The sequence below is a fragment of the Urtica dioica genome, chromosome 7 (assembly GCF_054948205.1).
Source record: "Urtica dioica subsp. dioica isolate 48M chromosome 7, U.dioica_male_clone48M_v1_H2, whole genome shotgun sequence".
Lineage (NCBI taxonomy): Eukaryota > Viridiplantae > Streptophyta > Magnoliopsida > Rosales > Urticaceae > Urtica > Urtica dioica.
In genome coordinates, this window is record NC_142762.1 from 32,474,402 (window position 1) to 32,494,367 (window position 19,966).

Below are 19,966 nucleotides of genomic sequence, written 5' to 3' on the forward strand. Positions count from 1 at the left end.
CCATCACCAGAGAAAAAAAAAATTCCCGGCCCTGAGTCCCACGAGACCGAGCCTCACCGCCATCACCAACACCACCTCGTCCCTCACTTCTACTTCTTCTTCCTTCCTCTTCTTCGCGCGCCATCAAGCCACCGAGCCACGTAGCCGCGCGTCCACGCCGAGGAAGCACTCCGCCGCGAGCTCGCCGTGACCACCGCCCGAGGAAGAGACGCCGGGAAAGAGTGTTAGCACGCCGAGGAGTCCAAATTCACGAGGAACCTGGTTTGAATTACAGATCTTGACGGACGGACGGGAACCAGACGAGTCAAGAGCAACGAGATCAGTTTCTGAAGATATCAAGTGAAAGAGTGATCGAAATAAAGCTCGATTAACTCGTGAGTTTTAAATCGCTTATAGCGTTTAAATACTCTTAGATATGTACTTTCAGTATTTAAATAAATAATTTATAATTATTTATTTAATAATGGTTATGAATTTAATTTAATTATTCGTTTGGAATTCTCGGTTATTTTTAATTTCGGATTATTTAATTTATTTAAGACTCGTGATTATTCGTTGAACATTATCTCGTATCACTCTCGATATGAGGATACGTGAGTCTTGAATAAACTTCCGAAAAACCGGAGAATAATAAATTAAATTCCCGAATTCCGAACCAACTCTAATCCCGACAACGAACCCTATTATCTTTAAGTAAACTCGAATCCAATAACTAACGGATGTTCAACTCCGGATGCTAGTTCTCTCGACGTCTCGACAAGTGCTAAGTGTCTCGAAGAACGTGAGAAGCAGGACATCTTCAGGAATCGTCAAGCTTTCTGTCGAACAATTCCAGGTAAGTGTGGAGACATAAGTCAACTACTTACCAAGGGTATAACCCTGTTTGTTTGTGCATTTGCTTGCTAGTAAACAAGAGTAGGTAAAAGCCTAAAAATGAATAAACTCGAAAGTTAAGGCTTCGGCCACTCTTGCTTGAAAACTTAGCTCGGGTTCGCCCGTTAGGTTCAAACGCTAACTTGAACCAGCCTTGTTTGCTTTGTGTGTGGTTAGACTTCTCTTCTAACTCTAGGAAGTAGGTTAGAATCGAGAGGACGGAAGAGCGATAGACTCTCAAATTCAATCGAGAGTAGAGAGTTCGAAAGTCACATTTCGAGCTTTCAACTTAAAACACTAAACGAGCTTCAAAGGGAAACAATAATTTCTTTCGGGGTTTATCCCGTCACGCTCTTCCGTATATAAGTTTAACGTGTACGCTGCTAGCTGCAGTGTACCCAAACTTTAAACTCGTGTCGGTGGTACTCACAAGTCCCTGACTTGTGCTTGGCGGGCCATGCCGGTCCGTGCGCCGAGTACTCGAAGCAATGGGTGAAGGTCGCGCATTGCGAGCTCATTGCTTGCTGGAAGACTCACCGGAAGCTGCCTTGAGCACACCGGGGCGTAGTGGGTGATGGTCGCGGTTCGCGAGCTCACTATGCCAGAGACCAGTGGCGCTGACGTCATGATGAATGAAGTACCACTAGTGGATCCCAGACATGTGTTAAAACTTAGATCAGTTGACGACTGCTGCTCGAAGTTGGGAACTGGTCTCTAGTCGGATCGGGGGTTATAGCAGTGATGAGTGTATAACCTTGCGGGACGGCTAGTATTCTAGGATGCGCGCTCATTAGTCACTTTTAGGTGATAGCTGCATCCTGCATTCTTGTTTGTTTGTTCGCACGTCACATGCTTTGCATTAGCTGCTTTTCTTTCATAGGCTAGACTCCCGCTTGCTGAGTCTTTCGACTCATAGTTTTATGTCCCTTGGTAATGTAGATAAGGGCAAGGCGGCAATGTAGACGATCGAGAAGGAAACTGAGACGGGACGCGTATCTCTTGACCTACGGGCTATGGGTTCTGGCTCGGGAAGTAGACCTCTATATATATAATGTTTTGAATAATATCGACTCTTCCTTAAATGATATTCCGTGTATATATGTAAAGTCGGGAGCTTCCATGTACATATATATGTAAGTATAAGGGTCGATATACGACTTCTAGTTCTGAAAGAAAAACGAAAAATTTCCCGAGATTTCCGATAACCACTTTTGTTGTAAATGTTTCCGCACTTTTAATAATATCGTATTTCGTATATTATATGTTTCGTAAATTATATATTTACTTTAAATGTCTTGTTTACATTTCATTATTCATATATGATATGCTCCCGCTACGTGATGTTGGTTCCGTTGAGTCGCGGCTTGCGGGCGAGGTGACGACGCTCGCGGGTCGTGACACTATGAAAGGTTGTTTGATTGTCTCGACTGGTATTACCCTTTTGAGGTCCGGGTCCGAGGTAGATGCCAATGTGGCCAGTACGTCTGCAGAGGTGTTTTCGCCCCTGGGGATTCGCGTCAGAGAAAATTGCTTGAATTGCGCCGAAAGGTCTTTTACGATCTTCGAATAGGCTTCCATCCGCTCATCCCTTGTTTCGTATTCGCTTGAATATTGATTTGGTACGAGCTGAGAATCGCAACAAGCATGCACTTGCTTTGCTCCCACGGCTGTAACCAATCTTAGTCCGGCTATTAGTGCTTCATATTCGGTGGGGTGATGTCAGGTGTATTCCTACCCCTGCCCCTTGTTTTGATGATGCGCCACACACTTTCAGTGTCCAAGTGCCATCATCCTCAGTCACGGCCGGGTCCTCTCTCGGGAGTTCGATGAGGAAATCTGCTAAAACTTGAGATTTAGCGCAAGTCCTAATTCGATACTCTATGTCCTATTCGCTTAGTTCTACTACCCATTTGGTCAGTCTCCCTGACTGATTGGGACTGTGTATGAAACTTCTTAGCGGCTGTGTCGTCATCACTATTATGAAATGAGATTGGAAATATGGACGGAGTTTTCGTGCTGCGAAAACTACGGCTAATGCCAATTTTTCCATGATAGGATATCGAGTTTCGGCGTCGACTAACGACTTGCTTACATAAAATATGGGTTGTTGCTCCTCTTGCTCTTCCCTGACGAGCACTCCACTGACCGCTGCCTGAGAGACGGCAACATACGTGTAGAGAGGCTCTCCTGTCACAGGTTTTGCTAAAATCGGGGGTGTCGACAGGTATTCTTTTAGTTCTTTGAATGCCTTCTCGCATTTTTCGTCGCATTCGAGTTTCTTGTTTCCTTTTAGGAGTCGATAGAAGGGGAGGCATTTATCCGTGGATCGAGAGATGAAGCGATTGAGGACGGCGATGCGGCTCGTCAGTCGCTGCATTTCCCGTCTATTTCGGGGCGAGGGCATTTCCCTTAGGGCGTTTAGTTGGTCTGGGTTTCCTTCAATTCCGCGCTGGGTGACCAAGTACCCAAGGAATTTCCCAGATGACACCCCGAAAGAGCATTTAGCAGGGTTTAGCTTCATTTGATACTTATTCAGTACCTCGAAGCATTCCTGCAAGTGCCCTACGTGATCACAATCTCTTAGGGACTTGACGAGCATATCGTCAATATACACCTCCATTGTTTTTCCTATTTTTTATTTGAACATTTCGTTGAATAACCTTTGGTAGGTTATGCCAGCGTTCTTTAGTCCAAATGGCATGACCTTGTAGCAATAAGTGCATCAGTCTGTTATGAATGCCGTTTTTTCTTGATCGTCCGGATGCATTAGGATCTGGTTGTATCCCGAGAACGCATCCATGAATGAAAGCATCTTATGCCCCGCGGTTGCCTCCACCAACTGGTCGATGTGTGGCAAAGGGAAGCTGTCTTTGGGACATGCCTTGTTTAAGTCAATGAAGTCGATACACACCCTCCATTTTCCATTTTTCTTTTTTACGACGACGGTGTTGGCCAACCAGTCCGGATATTTGACTTCGCGGATAGAGTCGGCCTTGAGGAGTCTTTCAACTTCGTCGTTAACTATCGATGCCCTGTCGGGTGTTGCGAATTTTCTCGCACACACAAGTGCACGTGGTCGCCATAGCAATAAATCGTAAGAACGAGTCGATCCCACGAGGACTAGCTAAATTGAAGATTCAAGATTCACAAGTTTGAATGACAACCCAAAAATAATGGTAGAAGGTTTGTCACAAAATTATCTAACAAGTAAATAAAATAAATAACAAAACTAAAGAACGGTTTTACGATTATGAAGACGGAAGACTATGATTTCACGAGTTCAATCTACGGTTCGGATTCACGGAAATTACGCACGATTATTGTTGTTCATATATTACTACTCGTACTCACGCTAATCGTATCACTAAATCTCTCTCGAGCATCTAGCAACCTAAACCCAATGCCGGAGTTTTATCTCTTGATCTCAACTCCTAAAAAGCACGGCAAGCATTCACAACAAGAGTACATACACGAGTCTAAAACAACCTAGCTATCTCTAGCCTAGGAATGTATTTTAGTAATCCAAATCAAAAGCACAACAAGCTAATCTTTCTGAAGCATTAAAATTGAACATAAAACATGCATAAGGTAGCTAACTCATACAAGGCATTAAGCATGGATTTGAACTAAGCAACATGACAAGAACAACAACAATAAAATCAATCTTGCATTAGGAATCCATAACCGTCAAGAACTCGCTACACCATAGCCCTATGGAGGCTTAGTTCATGGTGATACGAAGAACAAAGCAAACATAAACCAAGAACAATGAAACCAACATAAATAAATGAAGTTCAAGAGATAGAGGAAGAGGATAAAACTGTGGTGGTGGTGGCTGGACGAATTCCGGTGAGATGGCACTCCGATCTCCTTCTTCTCCAAAGCAAAACCAAGAGAAACTCTAAGGAGAAATGAAGAGAAAAGAAAAGTTCTCTCTCACATGAGATGAGATGAGATCTCTCAAGCCTTGCATGCCTTAATCTCATTGTATTTGTGTTTTTAAGGCTGAATGAGGTTATTTTCGGAGCCATATGGACCTTTCATTTTGATCCAATTACCAAAATCCGCTCAGAAACGCAACATTGAAAAATGCTGATATTGGGACCGTGCGGCGCGCCCTTTTGTCTGCGCGGCACGCAGTCCATTTTTTCGACTTTGCGCGGTCCGCGCGTACGACTCTGGAGGCGAAAACGGCGAAATTTTTGTTCGCGCGCCGCGCAGTTCCTACTCGTTGTAGACCGTTTTTTAAACGGTCATAACTCCTAGCTCCGATGTCCGATATTTGCGAATAAATATGCGTTGGAAAGATAAAAGAGAGATCTATCCATTTCTGTAAGTGGATCATCCAAAATAATCATTTAAAAATCCTAAAATCCTGTTGAAGAGGACGTGGTGTTCCTTGTTTCGCTCCAAGTTGTCCAAATGTGTATGAATGTCTTATAAATTGTTCGAAATCGTCACATGATGCGCTAATAACCTCCTCAAGACCCAATTGAACTCTTAAACCTGAAATCACTCATAAACACACAAAAGCTATCAAAAACACTTGAGGACTCGTTAGTTTTTAGTTCGGAAAATATGAGTTTTACGTGTAATAAACGCACCTATCATCGGGACCAAGTTTACGCCTCTTTTGCTTTATTGGCTTGAAACTTGGGTCTACGTTAAGCTGATGAGACGTAACGTCGATACTAATCCCTGGCATATCTTCCGTCGTCCAAGCGAAGGTAGATTTGTTTCGTTTCAGGAAACAAATCAGCTCTCGTCGTGTGCCTCCCTTAAGCTTGGCTCCGATTCCCGCACACTTAGAGGGGTCGAGGCCATCTGGCTGTATTTTTACTGTCATTTCAGTACTCGGGGAGTCCAGTTCTTCCAGTTTAGAGCCTTCATTTTCTGTTGGCTCTAAGTTTGTTAATTGCTATTGCTTCTCACTAGTTTCTTTAATATTTTGGTTGTGGTTAGTGAGGTAGCAGCTACGGGAGGTCGCCTGGTTACCTCTTATCTCACCTACCCCTTCAGGCGTGGGGAACCGGATACATTGATGGAAGGTGGAGGGGACGACCCTCATCCGATGTATCCATGGTCGCCCCAAGATGATATTGTAAGGGGAGATGCATTCAAAAACCTGGAATTCGACTATCTTATTTATCCCGTTGGTCTTTACAGGCAGCTTGATAGTCCCTATTGATGGAGTGGTCGACCCGTTGAAGCCTGTTAGTTGGGTCTGCTCCTTCTAGATCTCAGATTCTTCGATTCCCATTCTTTTAAGGGTATCTTTGAAAATTAGATCTACGGAGCTCCCTCCATCGATTAGGACTCGGGCGACTTTGCAGTTGGACACGTCGATTGTTATTACGAGCGCGTCGTCATGCTGGTCTGCTGCTCCGATAGCTTCTCTTTCGGAGAATGAGATTTGAACATCTTGTTCTTCTCCGATCTTGATGGTCTTATTCATCAGTTGACGCTGATGAGCCTTTATCGAATTGACTGAGCTTTTGCAAAACTTCGACCCGCCCATGATGAAGTCGACTCGGTGTTTTGCCGCGGTCGGTGGGGACTCCGGTTCCCCTTCTTCGATGGGCCTAGATCTTTTTGGCGAAGGATTGCCTCTGCCGCGGTTGTTAAAAACCTTCTTTTTGGGCGGGGGACCCAGGTCGATGTTTTTCAATTCCCTTTTTGCGTATTTTTCGGCCAGCACTTTGTGCATAGTTTTCGCAATTTATTGTGGCGTAGCCGGTGGCTTGATGTAAGTCGCAGAACGCGTTTGGATCCCTAGTCCATTTTTTTGCCTGGGGACCTCCCTCCATGCTCTCGTCTCCTATGTTGAAAGCGATACCCGGAGGGGCGTGCTGCTTCCTAGCTTGTGGTCCGACCTCCTGGGGGTTGGGCCTCCGGGGATTGTTCCCAGCGCTTACGGGGCGCACCCATGTGTTAGTGTGGGGCTTCTTTTCGGCCGCACGCTGTTTTGCCAAGAAGGCAAACTCCTGCTCGGCCTTAGCGTAGTTCGCCGCTTTGTGGATCGCGTCTTCCAGTGACAGGGGCCGGTTCACAGTCATCTCCAGTTTGAACCTCGATTCGTGCCACAGTCCGTTCCTCAAAGAGGTTATGGCGGATTCGGGGTCGACGTTGGAGATTTTTGAGAGGACGTCCTTATAGCGGATCATATAATATTTTAAGGACTCATTCTCCTTCTGCTGAACCCCCCATAGGTCCGCTATTGTGAGCTCGTCTTCGACGAACATCGAATAGTGTTTTAGGAAAGCTGCCGATAGTTTGGCGAAACTATCGATGGAGTTCGGCTCGAGCCTAGAGAACCACTATAGAGCGGCTCCAAACAAACTTTCGGTGAACAGTTGGCAGTACCCTGCCTCTTGTTCTCTCTCTGTCAGCATAGCTCGTCCCATCGCAATCCTGGAAAGGCAGGATATAAGCTTTCGGGTTCGAGATCCCGTTGTACCGCGGGAGTCGAACTTTCCCGGCGTCCCCAATAAAGACGTCGGTTATGTTTTTTGCGAAAGGGGTCCTTCTCGTTTCGGCGACAAGTCGGTCTATCTCGGGGGCCGAGCTGGTCGCACTGTGGAATTTTGAGCGGACGGCCTTTAGCTCGGCTGTTACCGACTCCTTGAACCTTTCGAATTCGGTCGTGCTGGGTGCGCCCTCTTGAAAGTGGTGAAGTCCCGTGCGCACTGGTGTGACCGTAGTGACTTCACCCCGATTAGTTTGCGTCTGGTTCTGCCCACCAAAATATTGGGGGTGAACATCTGGAAAGTTGTCGCAGGGCGAGGTCCGAAGTCTGTCGGGAAAGATCCTTGAGGTGCTCCCGATGGTGGGGGCGGGGGAAGTCCCTCCGGATCAATCGTGGCTTCTGTGGCGACCTCTTCCGTATCCCCTCCGAGCTGTGAGCTCAAACTTGGGGGTTGGTCCATGCCCTGAGAAACTCGGATCCCGGTGAAGTCCAGACGGACTCTAGGAGGAAGAACCCGGCTCGTCTGCGCGGCTGACGCCGCGTTGCGAGCGGACTCTAAGGCGGTCACTTCGCCGGATCCCGGCTGTTGCCTGGAGTATTTTGAGGGGTCAAGAGGGAATCCAGCCGGGCGTTGAGGCTCCGGTTGGTTTCTTCCTGACTTTTTATTATTTTGTTCAGCATATCCAGGATTGCCCTGATCCCCGGAGGGATTTCCTCTCCCGATTCATAATGAGTTGGGGTGGAAGACATGATATTACTTTTCTGGCGAATTTGCTCCTTTCGAGGTTAGCCTTTCTGGATTTTCCCACAGACGGCGCCAAATTATTGATGTCGATTTCAACAATCTCAAATTATAATCTAGTTTATATATTTGATTTATTATAAGTATGAGTTTCAGAAGACGTCGTATAAGAAGCAAAGGAAATTCAAAAGAAATGGGACAAAACGAATATAAATGCGCAAGGCTTTTATTAAGAATCGAATAAATTACAGACTAGGAGGTGACGAAGTGCAGAGCTTAACAAGGACGAACTCGAAGAAATGAAGAAATAAGGGATCGAAAATAATATTCAGCTTGCGTGTCGCGAAATTTGACGTATCGGCTTCTGTTTATAGTCGAGGCTGGTTTGTTGGAGTGGACACGTGTTCGTCAGTTCGGTCATGCCACGTCGCTGGTCGAAGTTATCCCAGATCCGGTCTTCGCGGCGGAGTCTTCTATATGACCATGACCGATTCCTCTAGTGAGATCAACTCGGACAGCTCATCTTTCATATGGCGAACTGGGCTCTTTACTGGGCTTGAGCCGAACTTCCAGAATCGAACTGGGTCCGTTGTTGGGCTTTGGTTGCACCTAAGCCCAACTTAAATGATTTTGTTTACTTTAGAAAATTGATTTTTGACCCTACGATTACCGAAGACAACTTGTTTGCTCTAATGAGAAAACTCGTACAAAATGTGCGAGTCAGATAATGACACACCAAAAGCTATTTTGGCTGGGTCCCAAATCCAGATCTGAATTTTATATAACTGTATATATATATATATGTTGGTTGATTCACTATTCTATTACACATAAAGGTGAATCATAGTTGAAAATAATTTCAAACCACGGATCATTCTTTTTGTCTTCTTCTGCCAGGTTTAAGACTCTTTATAGCAACAAAAAAAAAAAAATGTTTAAGGTGCTCTGTGCATGCAACTTTAGTTTGAAAAGTTTCCGTTTTAAAAGCATATTTATTTATGATCTGAAAAATAATCTTGAACAAAGACGTCGATATTCTTGTTTAGTAGTTTGAGAGACATCATTTGATTCGTAGGAAACAACCTAATATGATCTTCTGGAAAGGGAATGCCTTCAAACAGTCACTTTCGGACATGTTATCACGTTTTATGGTAAATCTCTATAAAGTTCAACCCTAACCGAACTATTTCTACGTTTGTTAACTAGTTTTTTTCAATTCAAAGCGTAACGTCACAATTAGAAATTTTTTTGCCTTTGATATTAGATAGCATTAAGTTGGATTTAGATTTTTGGTGAAATTTGTTTGGAGTTCAACTTAGCTTTAGTCAATGTTTTGGTGTGTATTAGTTACTTTGTACTTTGTATCTTCCACCAACTGTTACAAAATTTGTGGCTTTATCGCAGTGACATTTAAGTTTAATAAAGTTTTTTTTAAAATTATTAATATACTTTAAGTCCGTTCAAGAGCAATATACATCATAAATTCATTAACATTTTGTATTAATGTGATTTATTAACTGTATTAGCTAACTACTAATAATTTGCCAAAAAATAGGGGAGTTAAACATATAATTTGTGGATTTAAATCTCTTACGTTAAAATTTTAGACGAGAACTAAAAGTTAAGAAAATAGTTCTAAAACAAAGCGCATACGTCTTATAACGACTTGAACTATTTTTTTAATATTTAAATAGTTAGATTTTAATTTAAACTGAGAAGGGTTATTTCAGTATTTCAAATATATTGTTCTAACTTAAATTAATAGTATCATAAAAAAGAGTTTATTGGTCATATTTTAATAAAGATAATCTCTTAATTGTTTACTTGAAACTTGTATAACAAATTGTACCTCCTATTTTTCTCTAGTGAAATGTTGCATTTATATTATAATAATCATAAAAAAATTTAATCTTAGCTGTCAAACAAAATTTGAAAACATAAATTTGACTATTTTGCTGAAAAATTGAAATTTTTGTTATTTTGTTGATCAATAAGTTTCGAATGGTTATTTTGTACAATTTTTCCTTAAGTGTATGAATAGTATGTATGAAAAAGTTTTAAAAAAATCTTATATTACATGTTGGTTACGCGGTAATGTTAGATAGAAAAATACTTGACAACCTCATATTATTTTGTTTTTTTTAAAACTAATTAAATATTAATTATATCATTTTACAATATAATAAAATTTGAATACGTTAATATCCTCGGAAGCCAGCCTCGAAAAATGCGACCGTTATAATGGAAAAAAAAAGAAAAATGAAAAGAAAAGGAAAACAGGGGAATGGGAAGGACAGGTATGAAACGAAACAGAGAGAGAGAGAGAAAACACACAGAAATCTGCTGAGTGGCGCGTGCAACCACAATCACACTCTCTCTCTCTCTCTCTCTCTCTCTCTTCTCTCTCTCTCTCTCTCTAATCTCATCATCTCTCTCTGTATTATCATCATCACCCCATTCCCAGGTGGAGAAGCAGAAGCAGCGAAAATGGGGTGCGCACAGTCGAGGATCGAGAACGAGGAGTCAGTGTCTCGCTGCAAAGACCGAAAGCTGCTCATGAAAGAAGCCGTCGCCGCTCGCAACGCCTTCGCCGCCGCCCACTCCGCCTACTCCGTCGCCATGAAGGGCGCCGGCGCCGCCCTCAGCGACTTCGCCCAGGGCGAGTCCCCCGACCCCGCCCCCAACTCCTCCTCCGCCGCCGCTCGCCCCCTCGACCCCGCCTCCGAGCCCCGCCCTCCGCCGCCGCCGCCGCCGCCGATCGACGTCCTCCCTCCCTCCCCGCCGCCGCTCCCCAACTTCTCCCCCTCCCCGCTCAAGCGCTCCGCCACCATGCCCGAGATCCCCCTCAAGCTCAGGCGAAACCCTAACTCCATCGCCATAGCCGAGGAGGACGGAGAAGAAGAAGAGGAGGAGGAGAATCAGGAAGAGAAGCTCAGGAGGTCGAAGAAGAAGCCCGAGGAGCCGAAGGCGGAGAACGCTTCTCCGGCGCCGGCGATGCCGGATTCCAAGCGGATGGCTTGGGATTACTTCTTCAGCGTGGATAGTATCCCTGGATCGTCCTTGGAGGAGTCCAGAGGAGTCAGCGGCGGCGAGGGTGACGAGAATCACATGGATTTCCTAGAAGAAGAAGAGGACGAGATCAACGAGTCCGAGCCGAGGACGCCGGAGAAGCCGCCGGCGATGGCGGCGGTGCAGGAGGAGGAGGAGGATAAAACGGCGGCGGCGAAGAAGACGATGGAGCATTCCAACACCGCGCCGGCGGAGTTTCGGAGAGCGGTGAGCTTGGGAAACGCCGGCACCGGAGCGGTGGCGGCGGTGAGCTTGGAGTTCGTGCTGAACCAGATCGACGATCACTTCTTGAAGGCGTCGGAGGGGGCTCAGGAGGTTTCGAAGATGCTGGAGGCCACGCGGCTGCACTACCACTCCAATTTCGCCGACAATAAAGGTGAATATTTTCCATTTGTTGTTGATAAAGATTGGGTCTTTGTTTTAAGCTTGGCGAACTGAGAGAGTAGGAGAGATTTGCAGGGCACATAGACCACTCGGCGAGGGTGATGCGCGTCATCACTTGGAACCGCTCCTTCAAAGGCATTCCCGGAGCACCCAACAGCAACGGCAAAGACGAGCTCGACTCCGAAGAGTACGAAACCCACGCCACCGTGTTGGACAAGCTCTTGGCATGGGAAAAGAAGCTCTACGACGAAGTCAAGGTTTCTTCTGCTTTTTCTTCTTCCTTCCTGATTGTGGTCCCGAGTCGTCACTTTGCTATTTTGTTTGTGCTGTGTAGCAAGGAGAGCTGATGAAGGTGGAGTATCAGAGGAAAGTTGGTCTGTTGAACAAGCAGAAGAAGAGGCAGGTAAGTGCCGAATCGCTGGAGAAGACCAAAGCAGCGGTTAGTCATTTGCACACGCGCTACATTGTCGATATGCAGTCCATGGATTCCACCGTGTCCGAAGTCAATAGGTTACGCGACGAACAGCTCTACCCAAAACTCGTTACCCTCGCCGACGGGTCAGTTTTTACAGCCTTCCGAGATTAACAACTGATCATGTATTTCTCCAAAGGTTTATTATTATAAGTTCAGGAGCGTTACAGGTGGTCATATTTTAATAATTTTCAGAATGTTGTGTCCTTATTCTAAATGATGAAACTGTACAGCGTATAATAATAATGTCTTCAAGGGAAAAAAAAAATTAAATAGTAAATGCGGTATTTTGGGAATTAAGTTTGAAAAGAAGGTATGGAGGTAACTTCTTATCTAAGTTCAAAGTTCATTTGACAAAATATAAGAGAGCACCCGGGAAAAAAAAGGGGTCTATTAGAAGTCGAGCTTAGTGCCCGGATTTTTGCTTGTTGATTTTGAATGACTGAGAACGATGGAGATGCGGTGCAGGATGGCGAACATGTGGGAGATCATGTCGATGCACCACGACAGTCAGCTGAAGATCGTGATGGACCTGAAAGCGATCGACTTGGCCCACGCCCCGAAGGAGACCGCGAAGCACCACCACGAGCGGACGATCCAGCTCCACCACATCGTCCAAGACTGGCACATCCAGTTCGAGAAGCTCGTGTCACACCAGAAGCAGTACATCCACACCCTCACCAACTGGCTGAAGCTCAACCTGGTCCCCATCGAGAGCAGCCTGAAAGAGAAAGTCTCGTCCCCGCCCCGACCCCAACACCCTCCGATCCAGTCCCTCCTCCACGCCTGGAACGACCTTCTCGACAAGCTCCCCGACGAGCTCGCCAAGTCGGCGATCTCGTCCTTCGGCGCCGTCGTCAAGACCATAATCCTCCACCAGGAAGAGGAGATGAAGCTCAAGGAAAAGTGCGACGAGACCAGGAAGGAGTTCATGAGGAAGAGCCACTCGTTCGAGGATTGGTACCAGAAGCACATGCAGCGCCGGGGACCCGAAGAGGCCGACCCGGAGCGGGGCGAAGATGCGGTTCTGTCGGAGAGGCGATTCGCGGTCGAGAGCTTGAAGAAGAGGCTCGAAGAGGAGGTCGAAGCGCACCAGAGACACTGCCTCCAAGTCAGGGAGAAATCGGTCGGGAGTCTCAAAACACGACTGCCCGAGATCTTTCGGGCCATGTCCGACTATTCCCATGCCTGCGCCGATGGATATCACAAGCTCAGGACAATTGCGAAAGCGCAGAAATCGAATAGCGGAGGACCGAATGCCTAATAATTGGGTACCTATTTCTTTAGTGGGAATTTTTTTTTTTTTTTTTTTTTTTTTTTCGAGTATAGTTTTTGGCAGTGTAGTTTGGTAGTAATTTATGTTCTTTCCTAGTTTGTGTGGCAAAAGTAGTGTGGAAATTTTGTTGTCTAAAAGGCTTAAATTACGTATTTGCATGGCCTTCCACACGCAGTCCTGTCTTGTGATTCTGAGGAAAGATCGAAATCCTTTGTTGTTGTAGTTGATGGTGGTGTGATATTACAGTGACATTTTGGCGGTGGACAAGAAGACAAATTTTAGGCTGGAGATTTAATTTTTGTGGGTCGTCTCTGAAGTGATGGACCATAGTCAGCTTCCATATATATATATATATATATATATACTAGTTTCGAGTACGCTCTACGCACGTATGATTTAACATACGATAAAAATGTAATTTACAAATTTGGCATGAGCATTTAAACATGGATAAAAGCTAGTCTAGTTAAGAAAATAAGTTGGATATAATTAATGAGTTATGATTCCCATCGTTATCAATGATAATTGAGAGAAATAAAAGAGCTGGAGAGAAAAAAAAGATGAATGAGTTGAATAGCTTCCACATGTTGTTGTTCGTGTACCATTTTTTTTTTTTTTGAATAACCGATGCTTTCATTACAGAGCCTCTTGGCTTAAAAAGTTTCTAATACAAACAGGAACATCAGTGACAGAGCAAAACCCACTACAATCCCCACTCGCTACAGACTTACACAAAACGTGCGCTACTCTATTAGCATCTCTGGGAACCCAGTTAAAAACAACTTTATCAAGACCCGCTTCGGCACACCTGATCTGCTCAAAGAGGGGCGATAAACTCCAATCCGGACAGTCGCGATTCAAGGATAGACTCTCCATAATCTGTTTATTGTCACCCTCCACCACAAGACGCCCAACGTTCCTGAACTTAGCTACGAGAACAGCCAGATGCACTCCAATCATCTCAGCCTCCATCACCGATTTGGCCTCGATCTCGTTCCGCCACATCCAGAGCATGGTACCTCCACTATTTCTTGCAACCATACCCACCGCAGCTCGCTCGTCCCTGTAAGCTGCATCAACATTGATCTTCACCGCTTCCCCGCACTGTGGCTGCCACGCCCGCGCCCTTCCGCTAGGGACTTCACAGATCGGGGTTGGACTTTCCTGGGAGATTTCAATTTCCTTGAACCAGTGACGTACTCTTCTGATTTGCTCCTCTTCTGAGATAATCACGTTGGAGAACATCTTTTCATTTCTCCACCTCCAAATAGCATCGATGATAACCGCCGCCCTGGACAAGAACAAACCCTTCCTCATGCCACTCGATAGCGCCACTTTTTCCCGTTCCAGAAGGCGGTCAAGCCACTCCTTCCCCGAGCAAATCACGCTAGTGTCCCATCGGAGCCCATCAGCAAGCACCATCCACAGCCGCCGAGCATTATGGCACTCGAAAAATAAGTGGTGTATGGATTCCACCTCTCCTTGGCAGAACGCACACGAGTCGTCGCTCAGCCCAAGGATTCTGTGCAATCGAGCGCGTGTAGGAAAACAGTTTTTTCCTAACCTCCAGAGCACGATTCGGAATCGTTCCGGGACTTTTAAATTCCAGATTGCTCTCCATGTGTCTTCTTTCGGATTGAAGGCATCCCCCGCCACCGCCCAGTAGGCCGATTTTATGCTAAAAGCACCGTTTGGCGCTCCCGTTCATTTTAGCACATCGTCCTTAGGCTGTTTTAGCACCCGCAACTCCCCAATTTTTCTCGCCAAATCAGCCCCCACCACCTTAGTGACTCTGTTAAGGTCCCATCGCCGCGTTCCCGGAACAAACAGCTCCGCGACTGACCTCGGGCCCGACTCCAAGCTGTGCCGACCTCCGGCTTCAGGAATCAAACCGAGTTGCGTCCAATTCGCTTCTCTTATAGGAATTCGGCCTCCACTCCCCACCACGAAGCACGAGTTTTGCCGAATCAACTCTCGGGTAGTTAATATATCTCTCCACCCGCTTGAATCCGAAGATTTTTCCTTGTAGCGAAAGAATCCTTGAGCTTCACAATACTTCTGCTTGAGTAACTTTACCCAAAAAAGATTAGACTCCGCCGCCATGTGCCAGCCCAGCTTGCAAAGGAAAGCCGGGTTGATGTCTTCAAATCTTCGGAACCCGAGTCCACCTCTAGACTTGGGTTGACATATTGTATCCCAACTCGCCCACGCCAAATATCGCTCCTTCTCGCAACTCCCTGTCCACCAAAACTTCCGGGTGACTTTGTCTAGCTCTTGACAAAAATATTTCGGCAAGCGGAATGTCGACATAGCATAGGACGGGATGCTTTGAATAACCGACTTAACTAGCGTGGTGCGGCCCCGCCTTCGAAATCGACTTCGCCATCCACCCCTCCAGTCGGTCATGGACGCGCTTATTTAATTTAGCGAAACTTTTTCCTCGATTGCGCCCTAGGAAAAGTGGATTTCCAAGGTAGTAAATCTCCTTATCGCACTCTTGGATACCCAAGAAACCGCTAATATCTCTCTTCCTTCTCTCGGAGCAATTTTTGGAAAACATGAGCCCGGACTTTTGAATGTTGACCCTTTGGCCAGACCACTCCTGATACTTCGAGATGCAACTCCAAATCGCACAGACTTCATCTTGGCGGGCCCGGAAAAATAGGATGGTATCGTCCGCGACCATAAGGTGGGATATGCTCGGAACCGTCCTTCCTATATTAATCCCGTGGAAGCTTCATCTCCTCTCTTCGCGCAAGAGTAACCTACTCAAGACTTCGGTAACTATGATGAAAAGGTATGGAGAGAGAGGATCTCCTTGACGAAGCCCTCTAGACGCCATCCTTCTCTCAAGAGGGCATCCATTAAGGAGAATAGCGAAGGAAGCCGTTGACATACATTGATGAATTATCCCCACCATCTTCTCCGAAACGCCAAAACACCGTAGCACTTGGCAAACAAAGCTCCACTCCACTCTATCGTAAGCCTTGCTCATATCAATCTTGATTCCGAGGAGTCCACCTTTCCCTTGCTTCCTCTTCAACGTAGTAACCACTTCCCTAGCCACTATGGTATTCTCGGCAATCCACCTCCCGGGCACAAAAGCGGATTGGAACGGCGAAATCATCTTGTCGAGGTGCCCCCGAAGCCTTGCCGTTATGATCCTTGTCACCACCTTGAAACTGAAATTGCAAAGGCTTATGGGCCGAAATTTGTCGAAAGAATCGGCGCCTCCGATTTTCGGGATAAGCACCACATGTGCGAAATTCATAGCTTTCAATAATTTTCCGTTAGTGAAAAACTCTTGAACGAAGGCCACCGTCGACTCTCCTACTACATCCCAAAAACGCTTGTAGAAATCACCTTGTAACCCATCCGGCCCCGGAGCTTTTGCACCATTCATAGCCCAAACTGTCTTGCGAACTTCATCGGCACTAGGAATCTCCTCCAAACTCGCATTGTCCTTGAATCTCGGCTTCCTCTACCGTGGTCGCGTTGGTAAGCGGCCGACTTTGAACTTCCACTAATCGCTTCTCACTATTCTTGAGCCGAGCCTTAACTCCGCCCCACCTCCTCGCTTGCCATCCCCGAAGTTCCATTCCCACTCGTCTAGCTTTATCCGCAAGCTTCCAGCTATGATATCCCATCACGTCTTTCTTCCAGACCGCTTCCACCGTCTCCCTACAAAAAGGCTCGTTAGCCCAAGCATCATAGAACCGGAAAGGTATCCGGCCCTTAGCCTCGAGCATGAAGCAATCAAGAATAATAGGCGCATGATCCGAACCAACGATAGGCAAATTTCTAACTCCCGCTTTCCCAAACCTACACAACCAATCTCCACTCACTATTACCCTATCTAGTCTTGCTTTTATTCTCTTTTTTGGCCCTCTCCCGTTAGACCACGTAAACTTTCCCCCGGAAGCTCCCAAATCTATTCCCCTCGAGACCCCCAGAAAATTCCTCAAAATGTTTCCCGATCCCCACGTAACTGATCTTCCCCCATCTTTATCACTTCCAGCCAAGACAAGATTAAGATCCCCAACTAGAGCCCACCCCCTACCCGAACTCACCACCAACTTACCTAGACTATCCCAAAAAGGCACCCGATTCTCCACTTTGGGGGGTCCATACACTCCCCATAAATCTCAATCTTTATCCCGAGTATCCCCTCTAACTATACCCCAAATAAATTTTTTTGACACCTTCCACACATCTAATTTAATTCCCCGACGCCACCACATACACAGCCCCCCAGACAACCCCACCGAGCCAAAACCCACTCCGCCCCAATACCCCATTTTTTCCCTAAGGTGTTGCATCTTACCCTCACCCATTTTTGTTTCCAACAATAACAAAACATCCGGATTATGGTCCCGAATGAGGCTCCGGAGCTCCTCACCCGCCGAGTCCCTATTAAGGCCCCGGCAATTCCACGAGAGAACTAACATTTAAACAGTTGGGGGTTGATTTGGCCCGCCTCCTCGGCCACTGAATTTGAGAGGTTTTGTTCCATGGGCTTCAGCTCACCCACGGCACCCGAGTTTGTCACCTTGTTATTCCCGGTAACCCTGATACCTCCTTGTTTTTTCCTGGACGCTTTAATGAGTTTCCTATTTCCTTGTGACACTTCACTTTTTCCAGGCTGGAAAGCAGCTTTGAAATTTAGTGTCAAACTTGCCAGAGTGCTTCCCTCGTCCACGTCCTTAGTTCTAACCGCCGAATCCATGTAGCACCTATTTTGGCTGATTTAACCAAGCTTTGACCATCTGGCATGAGAGTTTTCTTTCTTTTTGTCGTAAAAACCACATTCTCCTCTTGGCTCCGTAAGTTGTTGATGGGTGTAATTGGCCCAGCCCATTCCGATTGCCCAATCTCCACCCTTGACCCGTTTCCTGGTCCAAGTATTGGCTCACAAGTAACACCAACCCCTCCAGTTTCTGGCCCACTCTTATTATTCTTTTGGGCCTCTTCTTTGTTAGGCCCATTCTTTTCCCATGGCTTGTCTTCCATTCCCAGCCCTAATTCCACCTCACTCATTTTTCTGCAACTTTCGATCACTTTATCCCCACCCCCCAACAGCTTGCTTTCTGACGAAATCCCAGTACAGACAGAGTTAGTGTTTGCACACAGCAGCGCTGGCACGGCGGACAACCTCGTCTCTCCCAGACACACCTATGTAAAATCAGTGGTCCCTTCTTCTCCAAAGCCTCCACGTGTCCCTCAGCGGGCTTCATGCTACTCCTCCTTGGCGCTCCCGATCTCGACGCGCTGTTTTTGCTCACTTCATCCCCACGCGCTCTGGCCCAACCCGCCGTAGAGAGGAGCGGCGTTTCTGCTTCTGCCGCCTTGACGATAGCATGCTTGTCAATCGATCCTGTAACTTTCTTCAACTCTCATCCAGATTCGTTTTGATATCGTTCTGTCTGCTTCTTCTCCACTTCGAAACAAGACTCCAAACGAGACTCACTCCGTAGCCATGGCCCGTACATGACCACTTTTGGCCCGTGGATTGAGTTTACCATGGCCGTTTCTATCTCCTTGCAATCCCCTTGACCATGGCCTATCTTCCCACATTTGTAACAGAAATTTGCTAATCTTTCATATTTGAATTGTATCCAGGACATATGACCCTCTCCTCGGTTAAGGAAAAACCCGGCCATCAACGGCTTGGAGACATCGACCTCACATTGCATCCGCAAATAATCCTCCCATTCCTCCTCTCCCGCCCCATCCTTGGTGGTACTGAAGAAAATCCCCAATCAGTGGAGCCAGCTCCTTCGCCATTTTTTCCGATTGAAATTTTGGAGGAAGACCATGTCCCTGAACCCAGAATGGACAGAGATCCATGTTCACCTCCGTTAGTCTGAGCTCCAGGGGCCATCTCCTGATAATCATCTGGTTCCCCTTCACCGTCCATGGCCTTTTGTCTAGCACAAACTTCAACTGATTCATATCCCAAAATCTCATTTTGAACATCCCAGGTCGTACCTCTTCGACCGTCCATTCAGCTCTCGACCTCCAGAGTTGTTGAATCACATCTCTGATCAGACCCCTCCCTACTGGTTTGTCTGAGCATACCCGAGCCAAGAGGAGGTTGTAGTTCGCATACAACTCAGGGTACTCCTCTTCCTCAGGTAAGGTGAGCACTAACTCCGACGAAAGCATCTTCCTTGTCTGTTCTACCACATCCCCCAACTCGCTCTCCATCAGATTGCACAACTGGAACTCGAAAGAAACACTCGTATTTCCCTTACCCAAACCCACAGCTCAGAATGACTCCCTCACCAGACTCTCGTGTTTCCCTTACGCAGCCTAACAGCCCAGAAAAAACAAATGCAGCTCCCTAGCCCCTTTCCTCACTCAACTCCTCAGCTCACCTCGAGAAACTACACCTAGGAACCCACATGAAACTACCAGCGGGATAAACCCCTTTTGTTTACTGATGTTATTTCACCTTTCACTATTTGTTATTTCACCTCGAGTACCTCTTGATGCACCCATTTTTGTTTTTGTCTTTGAAAAGACAAATTCATGCATTACGTTTCCGCTTACTTGTTCGTGTACCATTTGATCTCCTTCAACCACTGCTTCACCTTTTTGAAGCTTTCCTTAGCAATAACATCATACACGATCTGTGATTTTGTGGCTTTTTATGTAGTCCAAATGAAAATATATATGAATAGC

At 46.2% G+C, this 19,966-nt stretch overlaps 1 protein-coding gene across 1 annotated transcript; it reads left to right on the top strand.

Moving 5' to 3' along the window:
* Window positions 1-10,303: 10,303 nt before the first annotated feature.
* Window positions 10,304-13,579, top strand: LOC149390873 (DNA ligase (DUF630 and DUF632)). Its single transcript, XM_089619485.1, has 4 exons — window positions 10,304-11,526; window positions 11,610-11,791; window positions 11,869-12,092; window positions 12,475-13,579. The coding sequence occupies exons 1-4, from the start codon at window positions 10,323-10,325 to the stop codon at window positions 13,268-13,270; spliced, it is 2,406 nt and encodes an 801-aa protein (XP_089475611.1). The 5' UTR covers window positions 10,304-10,322; the 3' UTR covers window positions 13,271-13,579.
* Window positions 13,580-19,966: the final 6,387 nt, after the last annotated feature.

Coding starts and splice junctions, on each gene's coding strand:
- LOC149390873 (XM_089619485.1), top strand. CDS start 10,323: ATGGAAAAAAAAAGAAAAATGAAAAGAAAAGGAAAACAGGGGAATGGG. Junction 11,527..11,609: donor CAATTTCGCCGACAATAAAG/GTGAATATTTTC, acceptor AGAGATTTGCAG/GGCACATAGACCACTCGGCG. Junction 12,093..12,474: donor CTCGTTACCCTCGCCGACGG/GTCAGTTTTTAC, acceptor GATGCGGTGCAG/GATGGCGAACATGTGGGAGA.